Source organism: Camelina sativa, chromosome 16, assembly GCF_000633955.1.
Source record: "Camelina sativa cultivar DH55 chromosome 16, Cs, whole genome shotgun sequence".
NCBI lineage: Eukaryota > Viridiplantae > Streptophyta > Magnoliopsida > Brassicales > Brassicaceae > Camelina > Camelina sativa.
In genome coordinates, this window is record NC_025700.1 from 20,474,980 (window position 1) to 20,496,926 (window position 21,947).

General features: G+C 31.7%; 7 protein-coding genes across 13 annotated transcripts in view; all 7 read left to right on the plus strand.

Annotated features, from left to right (window-relative positions):
- Nucleotides 13–12,346, plus strand: LOC104751481 (GDSL esterase/lipase EXL1). Its single transcript, XM_019237616.1, has 4 exons — nt 13–317; nt 461–716; nt 837–1,039; nt 12,116–12,346. Exons 1-3 carry the CDS (start codon nt 147–149, stop codon nt 1,028–1,030), a joined length of 621 nt encoding a protein of 206 aa, XP_019093161.1. The 5' UTR covers nt 13–146; the 3' UTR covers nt 1,031–1,039; nt 12,116–12,346.
- Nucleotides 2,702–4,777, plus strand: LOC104751480 (GDSL esterase/lipase EXL1-like). 3 transcript variants are annotated; one of them, XM_010473435.1, is made up of 5 exons: nt 2,702–3,105; nt 3,348–3,478; nt 3,577–3,810; nt 3,954–4,209; nt 4,330–4,777. In XM_010473435.1, exons 1-5 carry the CDS (start codon nt 2,796–2,798, stop codon nt 4,521–4,523), a joined length of 1,125 nt encoding a protein of 374 aa, XP_010471737.1. In that variant the 5' UTR covers nt 2,702–2,795; the 3' UTR covers nt 4,524–4,777. The 3 variants fall into 3 exon arrangements, with proteins under 3 accessions (XP_010471737.1, XP_010471739.1, XP_010471738.1); XM_010473437.1 differs by having other exon boundaries at nt 3,619–3,810; XM_010473436.1 differs by having other exon boundaries at nt 3,351–3,478.
- On the plus strand, nt 6,390–8,447 carry LOC104751479 (GDSL esterase/lipase EXL1-like). Of its 3 annotated transcripts, none has more exons than XM_010473434.2 (5): nt 6,390–6,793; nt 7,036–7,166; nt 7,307–7,498; nt 7,642–7,897; nt 8,018–8,447. In XM_010473434.2, the coding sequence occupies exons 1-5, from the start codon at nt 6,484–6,486 to the stop codon at nt 8,209–8,211; spliced, it is 1,083 nt and encodes a 360-aa protein (XP_010471736.1). In that variant the 5' UTR covers nt 6,390–6,483; the 3' UTR covers nt 8,212–8,447. The 3 variants fall into 3 exon arrangements, with proteins under 3 accessions (XP_010471736.1, XP_010471735.1, XP_010471734.1); XM_010473433.2 differs by having other exon boundaries at nt 7,039–7,166; nt 7,265–7,498; XM_010473432.2 differs by having other exon boundaries at nt 7,265–7,498; nt 8,018–8,445.
- Nucleotides 10,285–12,120, plus strand: LOC104751478 (GDSL esterase/lipase EXL1-like). Of its 3 annotated transcripts, none has more exons than XM_010473429.2 (5): nt 10,285–10,688; nt 10,931–11,061; nt 11,160–11,393; nt 11,537–11,792; nt 11,913–12,120. In XM_010473429.2, the coding sequence occupies exons 1-5, from the start codon at nt 10,379–10,381 to the stop codon at nt 12,104–12,106; spliced, it is 1,125 nt and encodes a 374-aa protein (XP_010471731.1). In that variant the 5' UTR covers nt 10,285–10,378; the 3' UTR covers nt 12,107–12,120. The 3 variants fall into 3 exon arrangements, with proteins under 3 accessions (XP_010471731.1, XP_010471733.1, XP_010471732.1); XM_010473431.2 differs by having other exon boundaries at nt 11,202–11,393; XM_010473430.2 differs by having other exon boundaries at nt 10,934–11,061.
- LOC104751482 (GDSL esterase/lipase EXL2-like) lies at nt 14,395–15,331 on the plus strand. The gene is made up of 4 exons (XM_019237813.1): nt 14,395–14,400; nt 14,462–14,653; nt 14,806–15,061; nt 15,147–15,331. The coding sequence occupies exons 1-4, from the start codon at nt 14,395–14,397 to the stop codon at nt 15,323–15,325; spliced, it is 633 nt and encodes a 210-aa protein (XP_019093358.1). The 3' UTR covers nt 15,326–15,331.
- LOC104751483 (GDSL esterase/lipase EXL3) lies at nt 18,468–20,576 on the plus strand. Its single transcript, XM_010473439.2, has 5 exons — nt 18,468–18,873; nt 19,224–19,354; nt 19,447–19,677; nt 19,901–20,156; nt 20,264–20,576. The coding sequence occupies exons 1-5, from the start codon at nt 18,609–18,611 to the stop codon at nt 20,455–20,457; spliced, it is 1,077 nt and encodes a 358-aa protein (XP_010471741.1). The 5' UTR covers nt 18,468–18,608; the 3' UTR covers nt 20,458–20,576.
- Nucleotides 20,877–21,947, plus strand: part of LOC104753869 (GDSL esterase/lipase EXL4-like) — a 2,345-nt gene continuing 1,274 nt past the window's right edge. Inside the window, exons 1-4 of the mRNA XM_010476055.1 lie at nt 20,877–21,211; nt 21,307–21,437; nt 21,535–21,771; nt 21,862–21,942. Coding sequence (XP_010474357.1) covers nt 20,959–21,211; nt 21,307–21,437; nt 21,535–21,771; nt 21,862–21,942 — 702 coding nt within the window. The 5' untranslated portion in view covers nt 20,877–20,958. The remainder of the gene's footprint in view (nt 21,212–21,306; nt 21,438–21,534; nt 21,772–21,861; nt 21,943–21,947) is intronic.

Genomic DNA, 21,947 nt, shown 5'->3' on the forward strand with positions numbered 1-21,947 from the left:
TTCTTATTCATTTAATTTAGGGCATCTAAAGAAGTTACTATATTAAAAAAAAAGTTAAAAACAAATAATGTTTTTTTTTTAAGGGAGGTATACCGTTACCGCAACAATTGAAATATTTTGAACAGTATATAGCGAAACTGAAGGCAATGGTTGGAGAAGAGAGGACACAGTTCATAATTAAGAATAGCTTGTTCGTTGTTATATGTGGTAGTAACGATATCGCCAACGACTTCTTTGCTCTCCCTCCGGTTCAGCTCCATTACACCGTCGCTTCTTTCACCGCTCTTATGGCCGACAACGCTCGCTCGTTTGCTCAGGTAAAAGAATTAGCTAGTAATAATATCACTATAGTTTTATGTCACGAATAAGATTAGTAGTTAATAGGTATGATGTCATAATTAGTTAAACCTTGCTTTTAATTATTTTTGAAAATCTTTTCTATTTATTCATGTGGTAGTAGACACTCTATGGATATGGAGCTAGAAGAATACTTGTATTTGGTGCACCACCAATAGGATGTGTACCTTCACAGAGAACCGTAGCAGGAGGACCTACAAGAGATTGTGTTGCAAGGTTTAATGATGCATCAAAACTTTTCAACTCTAAGCTCTCAGCAAATATTGATGCCTTGTCAACAACTCTACAAGACCCGACAATAATCTATATTGACATCTACAGTCCTCTTCTTGATCTCATTTTAAGCCCTCAACAATATGGTAATCATTCATTATTTTGTTTTTCTAGTTATTTAATTTAACCGATATATTATTCAACATATTTTGTAAAAATTATTTAAACAAAACTGTATATATATATTTTTTTTATGAATCTTATAGGATTTAAGGTGGGCGATAAAGGATGTTGCGGAACCGGCCTAATAGAAGTTACTGCGCTTTGCAACAACTATACAGCTGCTGTGTGTCCCATAAGATCTGATTATGTGTTTTGGGACAGTTTTCATCCCACTGAAAAAGCTTACAGAATTATAGTTGCAAAACTTTTTGATAAATATTTCGACAGATTCTTCTAATCGATATATCTTCTATTCGCATTAATTATGGTCGATACAGTATTGNGCACGTGGTGACGTAGACAAAGCTTTTAGAATACTTGATGGAATTATCTACCGTATTCTAAATATTATACACTGTTTAAACTAATAAACATAAATTTATTAATTTTGTTCAGTTATCTCCATAACTAGATGAAACTATATTCGAGAAATGCTAATAAAAGGTGAGAAACATGAAAAACACATCGTTCGTTACAAATCTTAAGTCACGTATATTTTTAGACATATGAGATTGTACATCTACAAGACTTAATTGGCTCTTTGACTACCATATATAGGATTTTTTTTTTTTTTTTGGTACGCAAACTGGAAAGTGTCGGTATTTAAAATTTCATATTCAACTTTTTTCCCTAAAGAAAGCGAAATGGTGACATGTTGACTTCCAGAAAAAATATATATCTATTCACTTCCATGTGAAAGTAAAAAACTCTAAACAGGCAGTACGTGACGTTTGTTATGCTTTACTATATTGCCAATTCGTAACAACTTTCCTTTCTAGGAAAAACAAAAATTTTATTCATTTTACTAGTATATAATTTCTTAATTAACGTCCATGTGTTTGAATAAATAGCAAGTGAACAATTATTTGTGTGTTGATTACTATAATCTTAACTAACATTGAATGAAGGACAATCGTATATAATATAGTCCTAATACTCCATGTGATTGATAAGCTTTCGGAAGGACAATCTTAACTCTAAGAAATGGTTACTAGCTAGCAATATCCTTTAAAGCATCATTAGTGGAGTTGCTCAGAAAGAAAATTGCTTAGAAAATAATATATAATAATAAAAGAGAAGAAAAATAGGAGAAAAATCGATATTTAAGTTGCTCAGGTAAGAATCGATTCTCTTAGTAAATAAACAGATGTCATTTTTCTATTGGTTACTACAAATAAAATATAATAAATATATATATGATTAAAGTACAATTTTTTATTCTTTTAAAGCAACATTTAGAGTGTTCCTGGAATAAATAAAACATTTTTTTATTACTATAATTTTACCTTACAATTAAGATCGGTTAATATATATACATATATAATTAATGTTAGTGGGTGGACAGTAATATACGTCCAACTAAACCTATGTGTTTGAAAAACCTAGGATACTGATTTATTTATTCATATATGATTATGTAACTTTGAAACAAAATTGATAGGGCTTCATTCATTCTTTGCATTTGTTTGGAAAGTACGTTATTAATTATTAGTAACTGTTGTTTTAACTATGGGTTTAAATGGTAACGAGAAATCTGGTTGAGTTACTGAATCTAACTTAAATTTTTAATATTTATTTGTTGAATCTGGCTGAATTTTCACATTTTTAAAATGGTTACTGCTGAATTCAGCTAATTTTTTTTTTTTTTGTGATTTTTGACAAAATATGGCAAAATAATCTAGCAAAATTGCTGAATTTGGCTGAAATTTGCTGAATGTTTTTTAGATTTCTATGTTACCATTTAGATCCCATATCAAATACTTAGATATATTAGATAACATGTGGACAAAAAATTATGTCAATGTGCCATTAATGTTTAATGACAACAACTAAACCAAGCACATCACCTAGACATGGATATATATAAATATCTGCATTGGAAACGAGAAGAAGACTATTTCTATCTGTCGTTAACGTCCCAAACTTTTTAAAGAAGCAAGATTTTTTTAGTATATGTTTTGTTTTTACGCACGAACACACTACATCAATACGTCATAGCAACTATGGAACGACCTCGTTCAGTTCATCATCACATCATTCCTTATTTTTGTCTCGTTTCTTCGTCGATGCTATTTTGGTGTACTTTCTTTCTCGTGCTTTTATTTACGACAACTACACATGCTTTAGTGAAACTCCCGGAAAACACGACCGTTCCGGCGGTAATAGTGTTTGGGGATTCAATTGTTGATGCTGGAAATAACGACGACATGATAACAGAAGCTAGATGCGATTATGCTCCCTACGGCATTGATTTTGACGGTGGAGTTGCTACGGGAAGATTCTCCAATGGCAAAGTCCCTGGTGATATTGTTGGTTAGTTTGCTTGTCAACTTGTTTTCTTCGTTAAATAATACATATAACTTGGCTAATGATTTGCAATCCGTGAATAGTTCGATTTTCTTACTCTATACAATGATGTCTACAATAAAGTCAAAACACCAAGTTTGCCACCTTGCAGTTTCATAACTATATATATTTCCCTTAATTAAATATTAACCAAAGAAGTAGCAATCTAACAATTATATAATTTTTTCATAATATTTTTGTTCTAACAGCAGAAGAGTTAGGGATCAAACCCAGTATACCGGCATATCGAGATCCGAATTTGAAACCAGAAGATCTTTTGACCGGTGTAACATTTGCTTCTGGTGGTGCTGGTTACGTTCCTTTGACAACCAAATTAGCGGTAGTTAATTTTGAATTCTTATTCATTTAATTTAGGGCATCTAAAGAAGTTACTATATTAAAAAAAAAGTTAAAAACAAATAATGTTTTTTTTTTAAGGGAGGTATACCGTTACCGCAACAATTGAAATATTTTGAACAGTATATAGCGAAACTGAAGGCAATGGTTGGAGAAGAGAGGACACAGTTCATAATTAAGAATAGCTTGTTCGTTGTTATATGTGGTAGTAACGATATCGCCAACGACTTCTTTGCTCTCCCTCCGGTTCAGCTCCATTACACCGTCGCTTCTTTCACCGCTCTTATGGCCGACAACGCTCGCTCGTTTGCTCAGGTAAAAGAATTAGCTAGTAATAATATCACTATAGTTTTATGTCACGAATAAGATTAGTAGTTAATAGGTATGATGTCATAATTAGTTAAACCTTGCTTTTAATTATTTTTGAAAATCTTTTCTATTTATTCATGTGGTAGTAGACACTCTATGGATATGGAGCTAGAAGAATACTTGTATTTGGTGCACCACCAATAGGATGTGTACCTTCACAGAGAACCGTAGCAGGAGGACCTACAAGAGATTGTGTTGCAAGGTTTAATGATGCATCAAAACTTTTCAACTCTAAGCTCTCAGCAAATATTGATGCCTTGTCAACAACTCTACAAGACCCGACAATAATCTATATTGACATCTACAGTCCTCTTCTTGATCTCATTTTAAGCCCTCAACAATATGGTAATCATTCATTATTTTGTTTTTCTAGTTATTTAATTTAACCGATATATTATTCAACATATTTTGTAAAAATTATTTAAACAAAACTGTATATATATATTTTTTTTATGAATCTTATAGGATTTAAGGTGGGCGATAAAGGATGTTGCGGAACCGGCCTAATAGAAGTTACTGCGCTTTGCAACAACTATACAGCTGCTGTGTGTCCCATAAGATCTGATTATGTGTTTTGGGACAGTTTTCATCCCACTGAAAAAGCTTACAGAATTATAGTTGCAAAACTTTTTGATAAATATTTCGACAGATTCTTCTAATCGATATATCTTCTATTCGCATTAATTATGGTCGATACAGTATTGAATAATCATTCCAATTAGAAGAGAAATTACACTCTTGTCAGCTTTCTCTTCCTCAAGGCTTTATAATTGTCTCATATATGATATTTGATTGTTATATATACAAGATTCATGTATATTTCTGTATGATTATAATTTTGCTAGGAAACTCGGCTATTTTGTTCTTTTTCCATTTTCTGGAATAATAGTACCAACCAATAAAGATTTCATTATAGTCCTCGAATGTCACAGAGTCACTCAAACTTATTGCAAAAATTAAAATACCATAAATAAATTAAAAAAAAACAAAAACAAAAAAAAAAACAGAAAAACCAAAGGTCAAAACAAATAAAAGGCCCAAGGTTGATACAAAAAAATAAACATAAGGCCGAATAAAATCTGATTAACACAGGCCTAATAAAATCTGATTAACACAGGCCCAAAAATAGCTAATGCTTTTTCTTCGTTGAAAAATAAAACACATGACCCCAAAAAAAAGCAGATTAGGAAAGTGAAAATGACAAAAAAAAAAAAATNATTTAAAATTTCATATTCAACTTTTTTCCCTAAAGAAAGCGAAATGGTGACATGTTGACTTCCAGAAAAAATATATATCTATTCACTTCCATGTGAAAGTAAAAAACTCTAAACAGGCAGTACGTGACGTTTGTTATGCTTTACTATATTGCCAATTCGTAACAACTTTCCTTTCTAGGAAAAACAAAAATTTTATTCATTTTACTAGTATATAATTTCTTAATTAACGTCCATGTGTTTGAATAAATAGCAAGTGAACAATTATTTGTGTGTTGATTACTATAATCTTAACTAACATTGAATGAAGGACAATCGTATATAATATAGTCCTAATACTCCATGTGATTGATAAGCTTTCGGAAGGACAATCTTAACTCTAAGAAATGGTTACTAGCTAGCAATATCCTTTAAAGCATCATTAGTGGAGTTGCTCAGAAAGAAAATTGCTTAGAAAATAATATATAATAATAAAAGAGAAGAAAAATAGGAGAAAAATCGATATTTAAGTTGCTCAGGTAAGAATCGATTCTCTTAGTAAATAAACAGATGTCATTTTTCTATTGGTTACTACAAATAAAATATAATAAATATATATATGATTAAAGTACAATTTTTTATTCTTTTAAAGCAACATTTAGAGTGTTCCTGGAATAAATAAAACATTTTTTTATTACTATAATTTTACCTTACAATTAAGATCGGTTAATATATATACATATATAATTAATGTTAGTGGGTGGACAGTAATATACGTCCAACTAAACCTATGTGTTTGAAAAACCTAGGATACTGATTTATTTATTCATATATGATTATGTAACTTTGAAACAAAATTGATAGGGCTTCATTCATTCTTTGCATTTGTTTGGAAAGTACGTTATTAATTATTAGTAACTGTTGTTTTAACTATGGGTTTAAATGGTAACGAGAAATCTGGTTGAGTTACTGAATCTAACTTAAATTTTTAATATTTATTTGTTGAATCTGGCTGAATTTTCACATTTTTAAAATGGTTACTGCTGAATTCAGCTAATTTTTTTTTTTTTTGTGATTTTTGACAAAATATGGCAAAATAATCTAGCAAAATTGCTGAATTTGGCTGAAATTTGCTGAATGTTTTTTAGATTTCTATGTTACCATTTAGATCCCATATCAAATACTTAGATATATTAGATAACATGTGGACAAAAAATTATGTCAATGTGCCATTAATGTTTAATGACAACAACTAAACCAAGCACATCACCTAGACATGGATATATATAAATATCTGCATTGGAAACGAGAAGAAGACTATTTCTATCTGTCGTTAACGTCCCAAACTTTTTAAAGAAGCAAGATTTTTTTAGTATATGTTTTGTTTTTACGCACGAACACACTACATCAATACGTCATAGCAACTATGGAACGACCTCGTTCAGTTCATCATCACATCATTCCTTATTTTTGTCTCGTTTCTTCGTCGATGCTATTTTGGTGTACTTTCTTTCTCGTGCTTTTATTTACGACAACTACACATGCTTTAGTGAAACTCCCGGAAAACACGACCGTTCCGGCGGTAATAGTGTTTGGGGATTCAATTGTTGATGCTGGAAATAACGACGACATGATAACAGAAGCTAGATGCGATTATGCTCCCTACGGCATTGATTTTGACGGTGGAGTTGCTACGGGAAGATTCTCCAATGGCAAAGTCCCTGGTGATATTGTTGGTTAGTTTGCTTGTCAACTTGTTTTCTTCGTTAAATAATACATATAACTTGGCTAATGATTTGCAATCCGTGAATAGTTCGATTTTCTTACTCTATACAATGATGTCTACAATAAAGTCAAAACACCAAGTTTGCCACCTTGCAGTTTCATAACTATATATATTTCCCTTAATTAAATATTAACCAAAGAAGTAGCAATCTAACAATTATATAATTTTTTCATAATATTTTTGTTCTAACAGCAGAAGAGTTAGGGATCAAACCCAGTATACCGGCATATCGAGATCCGAATTTGAAACCAGAAGATCTTTTGACCGGTGTAACATTTGCTTCTGGTGGTGCTGGTTACGTTCCTTTGACAACCAAATTAGCGGTAGTTAATTTTGAATTCTTATTCATTTAATTTAGGGCATCTAAAGAAGTTACTATATTAAAAAAAAAGTTAAAAACAAATAATGTTTTTTTTTTAAGGGAGGTATACCGTTACCGCAACAATTGAAATATTTTGAACAGTATATAGCGAAACTGAAGGCAATGGTTGGAGAAGAGAGGACACAGTTCATAATTAAGAATAGCTTGTTCGTTGTTATATGTGGTAGTAACGATATCGCCAACGACTTCTTTGCTCTCCCTCCGGTTCAGCTCCATTACACCGTCGCTTCTTTCACCGCTCTTATGGCCGACAACGCTCGCTCGTTTGCTCAGGTAAAAGAATTAGCTAGTAATAATATCACTATAGTTTTATGTCACGAATAAGATTAGTAGTTAATAGGTATGATGTCATAATTAGTTAAACCTTGCTTTTAATTATTTTTGAAAATCTTTTCTATTTATTCATGTGGTAGTAGACACTCTATGGATATGGAGCTAGAAGAATACTTGTATTTGGTGCACCACCAATAGGATGTGTACCTTCACAGAGAACCGTAGCAGGAGGACCTACAAGAGATTGTGTTGCAAGGTTTAATGATGCATCAAAACTTTTCAACTCTAAGCTCTCAGCAAATATTGATGCCTTGTCAACAACTCTACAAGACCCGACAATAATCTATATTGACATCTACAGTCCTCTTCTTGATCTCATTTTAAGCCCTCAACAATATGGTAATCATTCATTATTTTGTTTTTCTAGTTATTTAATTTAACCGATATATTATTCAACATATTTTGTAAAAATTATTTAAACAAAACTGTATATATATATTTTTTTTATGAATCTTATAGGATTTAAGGTGGGCGATAAAGGATGTTGCGGAACCGGCCTAATAGAAGTTACTGCGCTTTGCAACAACTATACAGCTGCTGTGTGTCCCATAAGATCTGATTATGTGTTTTGGGACAGTTTTCATCCCACTGAAAAAGCTTACAGAATTATAGTTGCAAAACTTTTTGATAAATATTTCGACAGATTCTTCTAATCGATATATCTTCTATTCGCATTAATTATGGTCGATACAGTATTGAATAATCATTCCAATTAGAAGAGAAATTACACTCTTGTCAGCTTTCTCTTCCTCAAGGCTTTATAATTGTCTCATATATGATATTTGATTGTTATATATACAAGATTCATGTATATTTCTGTATGATTATAATTTTGCTAGGAAACTCGGCTATTTTGTTCTTTTTCCATTTTCTGGAATAATAGTACCAACCAATAAAGATTTCATTATAGTCCTCGAATGTCACAGAGTCACTCAAACTTATTGCAAAAATTAAAATACCATAAATAAATTAAAAAAAAACAAAAACAAAAAAAAAAACAGAAAAACCAAAGGTCAAAACAAATAAAAGGCCCAAGGTTGATACAAAAAAATAAACATAAGGCCGAATAAAATCTGATTAACACAGGCCTAATAAAATCTGATTAACACAGGCCCAAAAATAGCTAATGCTTTTTCTTCGTTGAAAAATAAAACACATGACCCCAAAAAAAAGCAGATTAGGAAAGTGAAAATGACAAAAAAAAAAAAATCTAATTAAGCTGGAACTCCTTTCTGTCGATATGAGCTCAAGATTGTCATACATTACATGATAACATTAGTACGACTACGAAGAGGTCACTATCCGTTCAATTATATGGTTACAATCAATTTGTATTTCAATCAAGAGATGTATTTGATTTGTGTTTTAATCAAGTGAAGAACCAAACTCAGATCACATATATTCAATTGATTCAGATACTAGGGAAATAAGAAACCATGCTGGAAACATTGTTGTTCTAATTTGGTTTGTACATAAATTTTTTAAATCACCAACAGAAAAAAAAACAGAAAAGAAACAAAAAAAATCACGAATAAAAAAAGCCCAATAAGAAAACCCCGATTTGGCTTAAAGCCCAATGAGAATTCAAATGAGAAAAAAAAAACCACCTTTATTTTAAATAATGGTTCCTATCCTGCCTGACTAGATTAATGGTAACTTTTTAACTGGTTTTACCTTCCTTTACCTTTTCGATAAAAATGAAAAATCTAGTAGTTTCAGTATATATCCAAAATTTATTATCGTTTTTTAAGGGTTACGTTACGTATCACGAAGTAGTATGCTACTCTAGTTCAACTTTAAATGTTCTAGACTAGGCTANTATCCTTTAAAGCATCATTAGTGGAGTTGCTCAGAAAGAAAATTGCTTAGAAAATAATATATAATAATAAAAGAGAAGAAAAATAGGAGAAAAATCGATATTTAAGTTGCTCAGGTAAGAATCGATTCTCTTAGTAAATAAACAGATGTCATTTTTCTATTGGTTACTACAAATAAAATATAATAAATATATATATGATTAAAGTACAATTTTTTATTCTTTTAAAGCAACATTTAGAGTGTTCCTGGAATAAATAAAACATTTTTTTATTACTATAATTTTACCTTACAATTAAGATCGGTTAATATATATACATATATAATTAATGTTAGTGGGTGGACAGTAATATACGTCCAACTAAACCTATGTGTTTGAAAAACCTAGGATACTGATTTATTTATTCATATATGATTATGTAACTTTGAAACAAAATTGATAGGGCTTCATTCATTCTTTGCATTTGTTTGGAAAGTACGTTATTAATTATTAGTAACTGTTGTTTTAACTATGGGTTTAAATGGTAACGAGAAATCTGGTTGAGTTACTGAATCTAACTTAAATTTTTAATATTTATTTGTTGAATCTGGCTGAATTTTCACATTTTTAAAATGGTTACTGCTGAATTCAGCTAATTTTTTTTTTTTTTGTGATTTTTGACAAAATATGGCAAAATAATCTAGCAAAATTGCTGAATTTGGCAGAAATTTGCTGAATGTTTTTTAGATTTCTATGTTACCATTTAGATCCCATATCAAATACTTAGATATATTAGATAACATGTGGACAAAAAATTATGTCAATGTGCCATTAATGTTTAATGACAACAACTAAACCAAGCACATCACCTAGACATGGATATATATAAATATCTGCATTGGAAACGAGAAGAAGACTATTTCTATCTGTCGTTAACGTCCCAAACTTTTTAAAGAAGCAAGATTTTTTTAGTATATGTTTTGTTTTTACGCACGAACACACTACATCAATACGTCATAGCAACTATGGAACGACCTCGTTCAGTTCATCATCACATCATTCCTTATTTTTGTCTCGTTTCTTCGTCGATGCTATTTTGGTGTACTTTCTTTCTCGTGCTTTTATTTACGACAACTACACATGCTTTAGTGAAACTCCCGGAAAACACGACCGTTCCGGCGGTAATAGTGTTTGGGGATTCAATTGTTGATGCTGGAAATAACGACGACATGATAACAGAAGCTAGATGCGATTATGCTCCCTACGGCATTGATTTTGACGGTGGAGTTGCTACGGGAAGATTCTCCAATGGCAAAGTCCCTGGTGATATTGTTGGTTAGTTTGCTTGTCAACTTGTTTTCTTCGTTAAATAATACATATAACTTGGCTAATGATTTGCAATCCGTGAATAGTTCGATTTTCTTACTCTATACAATGATGTCTACAATAAAGTCAAAACACCAAGTTTGCCACCTTGCAGTTTCATAACTATATATATTTCCCTTAATTAAATATTAACCAAAGAAGTAGCAATCTAACAATTATATAATTTTTTCATAATATTTTTGTTCTAACAGCAGAAGAGTTAGGGATCAAACCCAGTATACCGGCATATCGAGATCCGAATTTGAAACCAGAAGATCTTTTGACCGGTGTAACATTTGCTTCTGGTGGTGCTGGTTACGTTCCTTTGACAACCAAATTAGCGGTAGTTAATTTTGAATTCTTATTCATTTAATTTAGGGCATCTAAAGAAGTTACTATATTAAAAAAAAAGTTAAAAACAAATAATGTTTTTTTTTTAAGGGAGGTATACCGTTACCGCAACAATTGAAATATTTTGAACAGTATATAGCGAAACTGAAGGCAATGGTTGGAGAAGAGAGGACACAGTTCATAATTAAGAATAGCTTGTTCGTTGTTATATGTGGTAGTAACGATATCGCCAACGACTTCTTTGCTCTCCCTCCGGTTCAGCTCCATTACACCGTCGCTTCTTTCACCGCTCTTATGGCCGACAACGCTCGCTCGTTTGCTCAGGTAAAAGAATTAGCTAGTAATAATATCACTATAGTTTTATGTCACGAATAAGATTAGTAGTTAATAGGTATGATGTCATAATTAGTTAAACCTTGCTTTTAATTATTTTTGAAAATCTTTTCTATTTATTCATGTGGTAGTAGACACTCTATGGATATGGAGCTAGAAGAATACTTGTATTTGGTGCACCACCAATAGGATGTGTACCTTCACAGAGAACCGTAGCAGGAGGACCTACAAGAGATTGTGTTGCAAGGTTTAATGATGCATCAAAACTTTTCAACTCTAAGCTCTCAGCAAATATTGATGCCTTGTCAACAACTCTACAAGACCCGACAATAATCTATATTGACATCTACAGTCCTCTTCTTGATCTCATTTTAAGCCCTCAACAATATGGTAATCATTCATTATTTTGTTTTTCTAGTTATTTAATTTAACCGATATATTATTCAACATATTTTGTAAAAATTATTTAAACAAAACTGTATATATATATTTTTTTTATGAATCTTATAGGATTTAAGGTGGGCGATAAAGGATGTTGCGGAACCGGCCTAATAGAAGTTACTGCGCTTTGCAACAACTATACAGCTGCTGTGTGTCCCATAAGATCTGATTATGTGTTTTGGGACAGTTTTCATCCCACTGAAAAAGCTTACAGAATTATAGTTGCAAAACTTTTTGATAAATATTTCGACAGATTCTTCTAATCGATATATCTTCTATTCGCATTAATTATGGTCGATACAGTATTGAATAATCATTCCAATTAGAAGAGAAATTACACTCTTGTCAGCTTTCTCTTCCTCAAGGCTTTATAATTGTCTCATATATGATATTTGATTGTTATATATACAAGATTCATGTATATTTCTGTATGATTATAATTTTGCTAGGAAACTCGGCTATTTTGTTCTTTTTCCATTTTCTGGAATAATAGTACCAACCAATAAAGATTTCATTATAGTCCTCGAATGTCACAGAGTCACTCAAACTTATTGCAAAAATTAAAATACCATAAATAAATTAAAAAAAAACAAAAACAAAAAAAAAAACAGAAAAACCAAAGGTCAAAACAAATAAAAGGCCCAAGGTTGATACAAAAAAATAAACATAAGGCCGAATAAAATCTGATTAACACAGGCCTAATAAAATCTGATTAACACAGGCCCAAAAATAGCTAATGCTTTTTCTTCGTTGAAAAATAAAACACATGACCCCAAAAAAAAGCAGATTAGGAAAGTGAAAATGACAAAAAAAAAAAAATCTAATTAAGCTGGAACTCCTTTCTGTCGATATGAGCTCAAGATTGTCATACATTACATGATAACATTAGTACGACTACGAAGAGGTCACTATCCGTTCAATTATATGGTTACAATCAATTTGTATTTCAATCAAGAGATGTATTTGATTTGTGTTTTAATCAAGTGAAGAACCAAACTCAGATCACATATATTCAATTGATTCAGATACTAGGGAAATAAGAAACCATGCTGGAAACATTGTTGTTCTAATTTGGTTTGTACATAAATTTTTTAAATCACCAACAGAAAAAAAAACAGAAAAGAAACAAAAAAAATCACGAATAAAAAAAGCCCAATAAGAAAACCCCGATTTGGCTTAAAGCCCAATGAGAATTCAAATGAGAAAAAAAAAACCACCTTTATTTTAAATAATGGTTCCTATCCTGCCTGACTAGATTAATGGTAACTTTTTAACTGGTTTTACCTTCCTTTACCTTTTCGATAAAAATGAAAAATCTAGTAGTTTCAGTATATATCCAAAATTTATTATCGTTTTTTAAGGGTTACGTTACGTATCACGAAGTAGTATGCTACTCTAGTTCAACTTTAAATGTTCTAGACTAGGCTATTAGCCATTTTGAACCCAAAAGTCCTCATCTGTTTAAGACATATACATGCCGATCCAAGCTTGACTCATCAGTCATCACTCCAAAAGCTTCCAAACTAAAACAAGATCTGTTGCAACACAAAGAGCAACAATGAAACGACACAGTATGATTGACCATCACGTTACTTTTTCTCCCTCGAGTGTATTTTGGTGTGTTCTCTTCCTCGTGTTGTTGTGCAAGACGGCCACACACGCTTTGGTGAAGCTGCCCTCAAACGAAACGATTCCGGCTATCTTAGTGTTCGGGGATTCTATTGTTGATGCCGGAAATAATAATGATATTGGCTAGATGCAATTATCCTCCTTACGGCATCGATTTTGACGGTGGCGTTCCTACCGGAAGATTTTCCAACGGCAAGGTTGCGACTGATTTTATAGGTAAGTTTCACTTTTCTTTCTGTTGATGCAACAATGCAACTGATTTTAAATTATATTTTCCACATTTTCTCATGAAATAAACATTGTTATTCATGAATTTGTATCTTATAACTTATAAGTTAAAACTTGTAAAGCCTTTCATTTTTTCTTTCTTCCAGTTCCTATTTATTGTATCGTACATCGTACTGAATATATCTCACGGAGTGACTAGATTTTGTAGTACAAAGAAACTTGAAGAATGGTACCATCACTATTTAATGACGATGTGAATGGCTGATTATATTAGACGCATTAACTAAGATCAGTCTAGGACATCTAAACATGTGATCTATATATCTTTTCTCTTTTTTTTTTTTTTTTAGTTTTCAAGTATGTGTCATTTTCTTGAATTGTACAAAAACTGAAAAAAAAAACGAAACATGAAAGTGATTTAGGGCGAATATGTTTTCATGATATAAAGCTATAATATAACTGGTAATAATAATTATTATCTCGCTTGTGATCATAGCGGAAAATTTCGGAATTAAACCAACTATACCGGCCTACCGAAATCCAAATTTGAAACCAGAAGATCTCTTAACCGGCGTAACATTTGCGTCTGGTGGTGCTGGTTACGTTCGTTTCACCACCCAATTATCGGTAATTAATCAAACATTTAAAATCTTACATTTTCTCTATAAAAACAAACGTGATTGTTTTTTTTTTAATGCTAGTTAATCTTGTTTTTAAAGGGAGGAATAGCTTTACCGCAACAACTGGAATTATTTGAAGAGTACCTAGAGAAGTTAAAGAAAATGGTTGGGGAAGAAAGGACAAATTTCATAATTCAAAACAGTTTGATCATGGTTATATGCGGCAGTAATGATATAACCAACACCTACTTTGGTCTTCCTTCTGTTCAACATAAATGTGACGTCTCTTCCTTTACCACTCTTATGGCCGACAACGCTCGATCTTTTGCTCTAGTACGTATGAACAATATTTAGTTAACTATACATTGTTTATTTAGCTAATCATTTGATATGGTACAATAATTCATGGAGCGAAGAGAATTTCTTTTTAACTCTTTGTTTTTTCCTTAATTTTTTTTTGTCTTTTAATGATGTGGTACTCACAGAAATTACATGAATATGGAGCGAGAAGAATACAAGTATTTGGTGTACCACCACTAGGATGTGTCCCATCACAGAGAAATTTAGCAGGGGGACCAACGAGAGATTGTGTTGTTAGGTTCAATGATGCAACAAAGCTCTACAATGCTAAGTTCGCTGCAAATTTGGATTCTTTGTCAAAAACTTTAGGGGAGAAAACAATAATCTACGTTGATATATATGGTTCTCTTCTTGATATCATACTAGACCCTCAACAATATGGTAATCGTTGGTATTACGTACTGTGAACAATTTCCAACATTTCTATTTTCATCAAAATGTTAATGAAATTGTATGTTTGTAACAGGATTTAAGGTGGTCGATAGAGGATGTTGTGGAACTGGGCACATTGAAGTTGCTGTTTTATGCAACTTTGCAGCTGACGTATGTCCAAATAGAGATGAATATGTGTTTTGGGATAGTTTTCATCCGACTGAGAAGACTTACAGAATTATGGCAACAAAATATGTTGAGAGATGTATATGATCTCGATCGCCACTACTTGTTTTACTGATTTGACATGTCTTTTTATGTTTACCTTAGTAGACGTGATCTCCAAATATTTTTCCAACGCCATCTCTTTTGTGTTGCCAATTTCATGCAATGATAAAAGTAAAGGAAAATTTGGAGCTATTTCGATTCATGACCATCCTTAGGTCTAGACTATTAAGATGATTTTACAATGGTTATTGATACTATACATACCAAAATTTAAAAAAAAAAAAAAAAAATTACCCACCATATTCCACAATTATCAAAAGCAATAACCTAGTCAACCAAAAAAAATAAATTAAACTCGGAGGTTGAAAGTTGAAAGAGAGGCCTACAACCGAGATCCTACTCATCGAGAAACAAGAAGAAGAAGTCCAATAACGGATGAGCCTATTCAAGGTGTTGGAGAAAAATCGATATTGTCTCGACAGAGCTAATTTGTGATATTGATTAAAATTTGTATATAAGCCGATTCAATTGTTATTTTACATAAGAAAAATTGTAAGCTTAGCCCAATAAAAATAAAATAAAAAAGATAAAAAAGAACATTAAATAAAAATGATAGCAAGAGCTACATTATTCTTAACACGTAGCTCAAAACATTTAAAGCGGACTCTCTATCTTTAGAGTTTAGACCACAAATTAAAGACACCTTATCTAGTCTAGGCTATGCATCATTTGTTGCCAGTTGCCACGACTGGCTTGCTCGGCCTATAATTCTTTGATTTTCTAAACAATTGGCTGTAAACAGTAAGTAGTTCTCACTCTAATTATCTACCACGTTGGATAAGATACAAAAAAATTGACCTATTATTTCTGTGAGTAGTTTGATATCTTTAGCATATTGGACCCACTATTTAATGATCATATTTAATTTCACAATAATGTATGGTTATCAAATCGCATTCAAAATCAAAACGCCTTCAATATACTTTTTTTTTTCTTTCTTTTTTCTTCGTTCATGGATCAGCTAGTTAGTTGGTCATTACTTAAATTTGTCGCTGTCGAGTTATTACTATATATGAATACAACCACGAAAGTACAGGGTCTATCTTCTACGATATATATGAATACTATTAGAGTATATATAAACTATATAATAGTATACGATGACTCAAGTGCAATCAATCCAGCAAAACCAAGCTAAATCTACAATTACACTCTAGCCAAGCTAAATATCGTAGTTATATCATAATTCTTTCTCGTTTTGTAATATTTCCGTACTGATTATACAAAAGGGAATAGTATTTGATCATCACAACATTTTCTCTTCTGATATAACTATAATGACTTAACTTTTTTACCTAGATTTCATTGTAAAAGAAGAATTTTAAGTTTGCAGTTGTCTTGTCTACAAATAAAGCTAATATGTATTCATTTAAAATTTGTAAAGCAATATAAAACGGGATAACCTAAATTATTTCAACATTTTTATAAATTTTTGTTTTGTTTGCACATGTTTATAGAAACATAGTTAGGTTAGATAGTGGTGGTTGGGCGATAATATGGTTGTGTAAATCACTATATTAAATTCCACATTTTAGTAGCCTTGTTGATATATCTTAGTCTTAATTAATTAGCATTATTTTTCGGATATTTGCGCGCTCTGGCTTACTATATATATTCTATAATTATTAGACTTGGACCATTGTTATGTAGGTAGCATTAACAGCAAGCTTCTCCAGGAATATACAAACATTTTTTTTTACCTTTGCTATATTTTCTGATAGCCCCAATTATTTTCTTCGTAAAGTCTCTTTTGTACCTTTTTCACGTGTATATATATGGAAAGTTACCTTCTTCACACTCAGTTAAGTGGAAATATTAGTATCACCTATTGCTTGTGATCTACATCTACCCTGCAGTCCCTAGCTACGTATGTCTTTGTTCATATTTTTTTTTCTTTCTAATTCGTACTTATCACATGATTCTTATGTCTATTATTAAAGGATTCTAAAATAAGACTAGATATGTTTTTTTACCCAAATAAATATGATACGTTATGAAATAAACTAAAAACAATACCAACAAATATATTCTGAGCCTGTTGGGCTCTAGAAATCTTCGTTGTCCTATTAATTACGATGACCTACAAGGTTGTAGTTTGGTAACAGTTTACATCACATGCTCAAATATCAACATGAGATTCTTACTTAAATTAATTAGAATTATTATTATTATCATATTTCAAGCGTAGCATAACTGTCATATGAAAACAGTGTAAAATAAAATAAAAATGAAAAGAAATAAGAGAACATATATATATATATATATATCATATTACAAGTATCTATCATTATATTTTATAATTGATATATATATATATATAATATATATTTTTGAGAAATGATATTAGAAAAGAGACATTTTTTCAAAAAAATTATGTAATACTATATAGTTTTTTAATATTTGATAAAAGCCGAAGTTAAACTTACTCGTGCAGAGATTGCTGTGATGGTCGAACGATGATAGGTAGATAAACATGTTTCACCGAAGAAATAATCAAATTTACTTGTAACACCAATCTGATGCATGCCTTCATTAAATTTCCAAACACTTGTCAAAATTGGTCGATATGAAGAAAAAAGTTGACTAACCGCATGATAATATGGATATATATACTACGTAGGTGTTTTTAGAATCTAGAGTGAGAGATTAAGATATCTTGAAATTTTAACATTTATGTTTAATTAGCGTTAACACATTCGCACTTAATCTATTTTGTCTGTCATACTCTGCCTGTCACATTCTGCTGACTATACGTGTTTCGATCTAGACGCACTAATAGTTGTATGTTGTTAAAGGCAGCTAAAATATATATGCCAAAAAAGACAATTATGGTTGAGGTTAGTACATTTCTCATTTTAAAAAATGAAGAGAGTGTACACTATCTCAGCTTTCTCAAGGAATATTATCAAAAAGTGCATATTTTTTTTTTAACTCCTCCCTTCCAATTATAAGAAGTAAAAATCTAATCTATATCTCAAAACGTTTCAAGCAATTAATTCGCTCTTGTCTTAGTCTACGGTCCACAATATATCCACGACGACGTAATATGCATTGCGCATATATATACATTACAAATATATAAATATAGTTTCTATGTCGAAATGTGTCTTTGTCTATATATATAAATAAGTGTGATAGGATAGAAGAAAAGTTGATTAAGAGTATCGTGTGTTTCTCCTTGTTATGTTGTAAAACTTGGAACTTGGAAGCAAACGCATTGTTATAAAAAGAAAATCTTATTCATATTTCTACATTACATTATAGCAACATGAAAGGCAATACAAGCTGGTCTTCATGGAAACTATGTTTGTTGTCTGTTCTCATTCTCACTGACACGATTGCCGCCGTGAAGCTGCAACCAAACCTGATTATTCCGGCCGTAATAGCTTTCGGAGACTCCATCGTCGACACCGGAATGAACAACTATGTCAAAACCGTAGTTAAGTGCGATTTTCAACCTTACGGTATCAATTTCCAAGGTGGAGTTGCAACAGGGAGGTTCTGTGACGGACGAGTCCCCGTCGATTTGCTAGGTCCATTCTCTTTACTCTTATTTCTTAGCTTCAGTACGTAAAGCGAATAGTCAATGTAAAATTAGATTTTCACGCATTTATATATAAAGGAGTAACGACCATTAATTACTAGGACACAAGTAATGACTACGGCAAAATAAATTTGAGCAATCATTTGTTTTCTTTTCCCTTATAGAACTAGTAGTAGTTAAAAATAAGTCTCGTAACATTATTGTCTCAAATAATTATGCGTATACAATTTATTAGGCTTTTTTCTACAATTATATGATTATTACCAAAAATATCATTAAAAACCAATTTTTTTTTCTTTTCTTAAATAACGTAATTTATATTTCATGCTCTGTACGCAGCCGAAGAATTGGGAATAAAATTAAATGTACCAGCATATTTCGATTCGAAGCTAAACCCCAAAGATCTTTTAACCGGTGTATCATTTGCGTCAGGAGGTTCTGGTTATGATCCTATAACACCTAAACTCGTGGTAAGACTATGTAACATATCGATCATGGTATTTTGTATCATTTGATTTAATAATTATCTTAACTTGTTGGTTTCATTTGTTGATGGTATTAGACAGTAATATCATTAGAAGAGCAATTAACTTATTTCGAGGAGTACATAGAGAAAGTGAAGAATATAGTTGGGGAAAAAAGAAAAGACTTCATAATAGCCAACAGCTTATTCTTGGTGGTCGCAGGGAGCGACGACATAGCCAATACATACTATACTCTTCGTGCAAGACCGCAATACGACGTCGATTCCTATACCACTCTTATGTCTGACTCTGCCTCAGCTTTTGTGACTGTAAGCTTCTCTCAAATCTTTGAATAAAGCCTAATACTACTTTTTAAGTTTTAATATAGTCTTTCTACATTAGTATATTGTAACAACATTATATATATAAATAAGAAAAAACATTTTAAATATAGATGGCTATCTACCAAAATTATATTTATATAAAAATATGAGTCAGAGAAATAAATGAAATTCTAGAAATATAATGATTATTATGGAATGAAATTGACAGAAACTATATGGATATGGAGTGAGAAGGCTGGCTGTATTTAGTGCACCACCAATTGGGTGTGTACCATCCCAGAGAACCTTAGGAGGAGGTATTTTGAGAGATTGTGCTGACACTTACAACGAAGCAGCAAAGCTTTTCAACTCAAAGCTTTCCCCAAAACTAGATATGTTGCGTAAAACTCTACCGGGTATCAAACCGATCTACATTAATATCTATGATCCTCTTTTGGACATCATCCAGAATCCTGCAAATTACGGTAATACTTAAAACATTTTATTCATTTAATTTTCATGCATGTACTAGTCGTTGTACTTGAATATAAATAGGTAATATCTTTGAAAGTTACGATCTGGGTTATTGTAGGGTTTAAAGTGGCTAATAAAGGATGCTGCGGGACGGGAGCCATAGAAGTTGCTGTGTTGTGCAATAAAATCACATCTTCTGTATGTCCCGACGTGTCTAGTCATGTGTTTTGGGACAGTTATCATCCTACCGAGCATACTTACAAAGTGTTAGTCTCATTGTTGATTAACAAATTTATTGATCAGTTCGTCTGAATTTAAAACTATTTTCACGGCGTAATGATTGGTTGTATTTTATCATATCTTGTTTGTATCATTTGAAAATTGTACTCGATCTAAATATAATAAATATCTATTGTTGTTTTACTTCAAAATTTATCATTCTAATAGTTAGATCCTCTTCCAATACATAGGGAGGAATAAGAGTCTACATGACAAAAACATCTGACTGTATACATCATTAATTTTAATTTAATTAAAGTCAATATATTTACAAATAGTTCTTTTTTTTGTGTGGTATTTATGTCATCAGATATATGAAATTATTATCTTCATAATACATGCAGACATTCATCCAGTGTGTTCTCACCACTTTCATGCATTTTTGGCTTCCTTAGACAACAAGGACTAGACGTCTAAAAAGACTTAGAAAACAAATTGTATATGTACTACTGACATGAGCTTAGAATGTGAATTCTCTATATGTAAAAACATATATAAGAGAATCTAAAACACTGTCGTAGAAAGAAAAAAAATATGGACTTAAGATTAGCTATGTGTAGAAAAAAAGCATTAGCGTTAGCATTATTTTCCATTTATTTCCTGTCAACGGATGCTAGAGGATCATTTCCTGCGCTTTTGGCTTTTGGAGATTCAATACTCGATACCGGTAACAACAATTTCCTACTGACTTTTATGAAAGGAAATATCTGGCCATATGGGAAGAGTTGGACCATGAGAATCCCCACAGGAAGATTTGGAAATGGAAGAGTTTTCTCCGATATTATTGGTAAAATATCACAGTCTAATAAAATGCTACGGTAATCATATGGTATGGATAATATCATTTTGATATAGTAAATTTATCATTAATTGTTATTACAGCCGAAGGTTTGGGGATCAAAAAAGTACTACCAGCTTATCGTAAGTTGTTCGTTCCTCCAAGCGAGCTTAAAACCGGTGTTTGTTTCGCATCAGGTGGTGCAGGAGTCGACCCTGTTACATCCAGACTGATGGTGAAAAAAAAAGAAATTATGAACTTTTATATCTGTTTAAAATGTTATATATCTTAATCAACTAAATATATATATTTTTGGATGGTGGCTTGGTCAGAGAGTTTTGAAGCCAAAGGATCAAGTAAACGATTTCAAAGGGTACATAAGGAAGCTAAAGGCCACGGCAGGTTCTTCAAGAGCAAAAGACATAGTTGCAAACGCAGTGATTCTTGTTTCTCAAGGAAATAATGATATTGGAATCTCATATTTTACGACTCGATCTGCTATTATGCGAGGAATGACTGCCGGTAGATACACCACTAAACTAGCTGGCTGGAATAAACAGTTTATGAAAGTACGAAAAATATATAATTAAATTTTCTTACCAATCGTCAATCTACATATACTAACACGAAGTATTTGGTTTTATGTGTATGTATTGAAGGATTTATATGATCAAGGAGCGAGGAAATTCGCGGTGATGGGAGTGATACCGTTGGGATGCTTGCCTATGACGAGAATCGGGGTTTG

What these genes read in the sequence shown, in the direction of transcription:
- LOC104751481 (XM_019237616.1), top strand. Translation starts at nt 147, where the DNA reads ATGGTTGGAGAAGAGAGGACACAGTTCATAATTAAGAATAGCTTGTTC. An exon ending in ACGCTCGCTCGTTTGCTCAG is followed by an intron (nt 318 to 460) that starts GTAAAAGAATTA and finishes ATGTGGTAGTAG; the next exon opens with ACACTCTATGGATATGGAGC. An exon ending in TTTAAGCCCTCAACAATATG is followed by an intron (nt 717 to 836) that starts GTAATCATTCAT and finishes TGAATCTTATAG; the next exon opens with GATTTAAGGTGGGCGATAAA.
- LOC104751480 (XM_010473435.1), top strand. Translation starts at nt 2,796, where the DNA reads ATGGAACGACCTCGTTCAGTTCATCATCACATCATTCCTTATTTTTGT. An exon ending in CTTTGACAACCAAATTAGCG is followed by an intron (nt 3,479 to 3,576) that starts GTAGTTAATTTT and finishes TTTTTTTTTAAG; the next exon opens with GGAGGTATACCGTTACCGCA. An exon ending in TTTAAGCCCTCAACAATATG is followed by an intron (nt 4,210 to 4,329) that starts GTAATCATTCAT and finishes TGAATCTTATAG; the next exon opens with GATTTAAGGTGGGCGATAAA.
- LOC104751479 (XM_010473432.2), top strand. Translation starts at nt 6,484, where the DNA reads ATGGAACGACCTCGTTCAGTTCATCATCACATCATTCCTTATTTTTGT. An exon ending in AGTCCCTGGTGATATTGTTG is followed by an intron (nt 6,794 to 7,035) that starts GTTAGTTTGCTT and finishes TTGTTCTAACAG; the next exon opens with CAGAAGAGTTAGGGATCAAA. An exon ending in CTTTGACAACCAAATTAGCG is followed by an intron (nt 7,167 to 7,264) that starts GTAGTTAATTTT and finishes TTTTTTTTTAAG; the next exon opens with GGAGGTATACCGTTACCGCA.
- LOC104751478 (XM_010473429.2), top strand. Translation starts at nt 10,379, where the DNA reads ATGGAACGACCTCGTTCAGTTCATCATCACATCATTCCTTATTTTTGT. An exon ending in CTTTGACAACCAAATTAGCG is followed by an intron (nt 11,062 to 11,159) that starts GTAGTTAATTTT and finishes TTTTTTTTTAAG; the next exon opens with GGAGGTATACCGTTACCGCA. An exon ending in TTTAAGCCCTCAACAATATG is followed by an intron (nt 11,793 to 11,912) that starts GTAATCATTCAT and finishes TGAATCTTATAG; the next exon opens with GATTTAAGGTGGGCGATAAA.
- LOC104751482 (XM_019237813.1), top strand. An exon ending in ACGCTCGATCTTTTGCTCTA is followed by an intron (nt 14,654 to 14,805) that starts GTACGTATGAAC and finishes TGGTACTCACAG; the next exon opens with AAATTACATGAATATGGAGC. An exon ending in ACTAGACCCTCAACAATATG is followed by an intron (nt 15,062 to 15,146) that starts GTAATCGTTGGT and finishes TGTTTGTAACAG; the next exon opens with GATTTAAGGTGGTCGATAGA.
- LOC104751483 (XM_010473439.2), top strand. Translation starts at nt 18,609, where the DNA reads ATGAAAGGCAATACAAGCTGGTCTTCATGGAAACTATGTTTGTTGTCT. An exon ending in AGTCCCCGTCGATTTGCTAG is followed by an intron (nt 18,874 to 19,223) that starts GTCCATTCTCTT and finishes CTCTGTACGCAG; the next exon opens with CCGAAGAATTGGGAATAAAA. An exon ending in CTGCCTCAGCTTTTGTGACT is followed by an intron (nt 19,678 to 19,900) that starts GTAAGCTTCTCT and finishes TGAAATTGACAG; the next exon opens with AAACTATATGGATATGGAGT.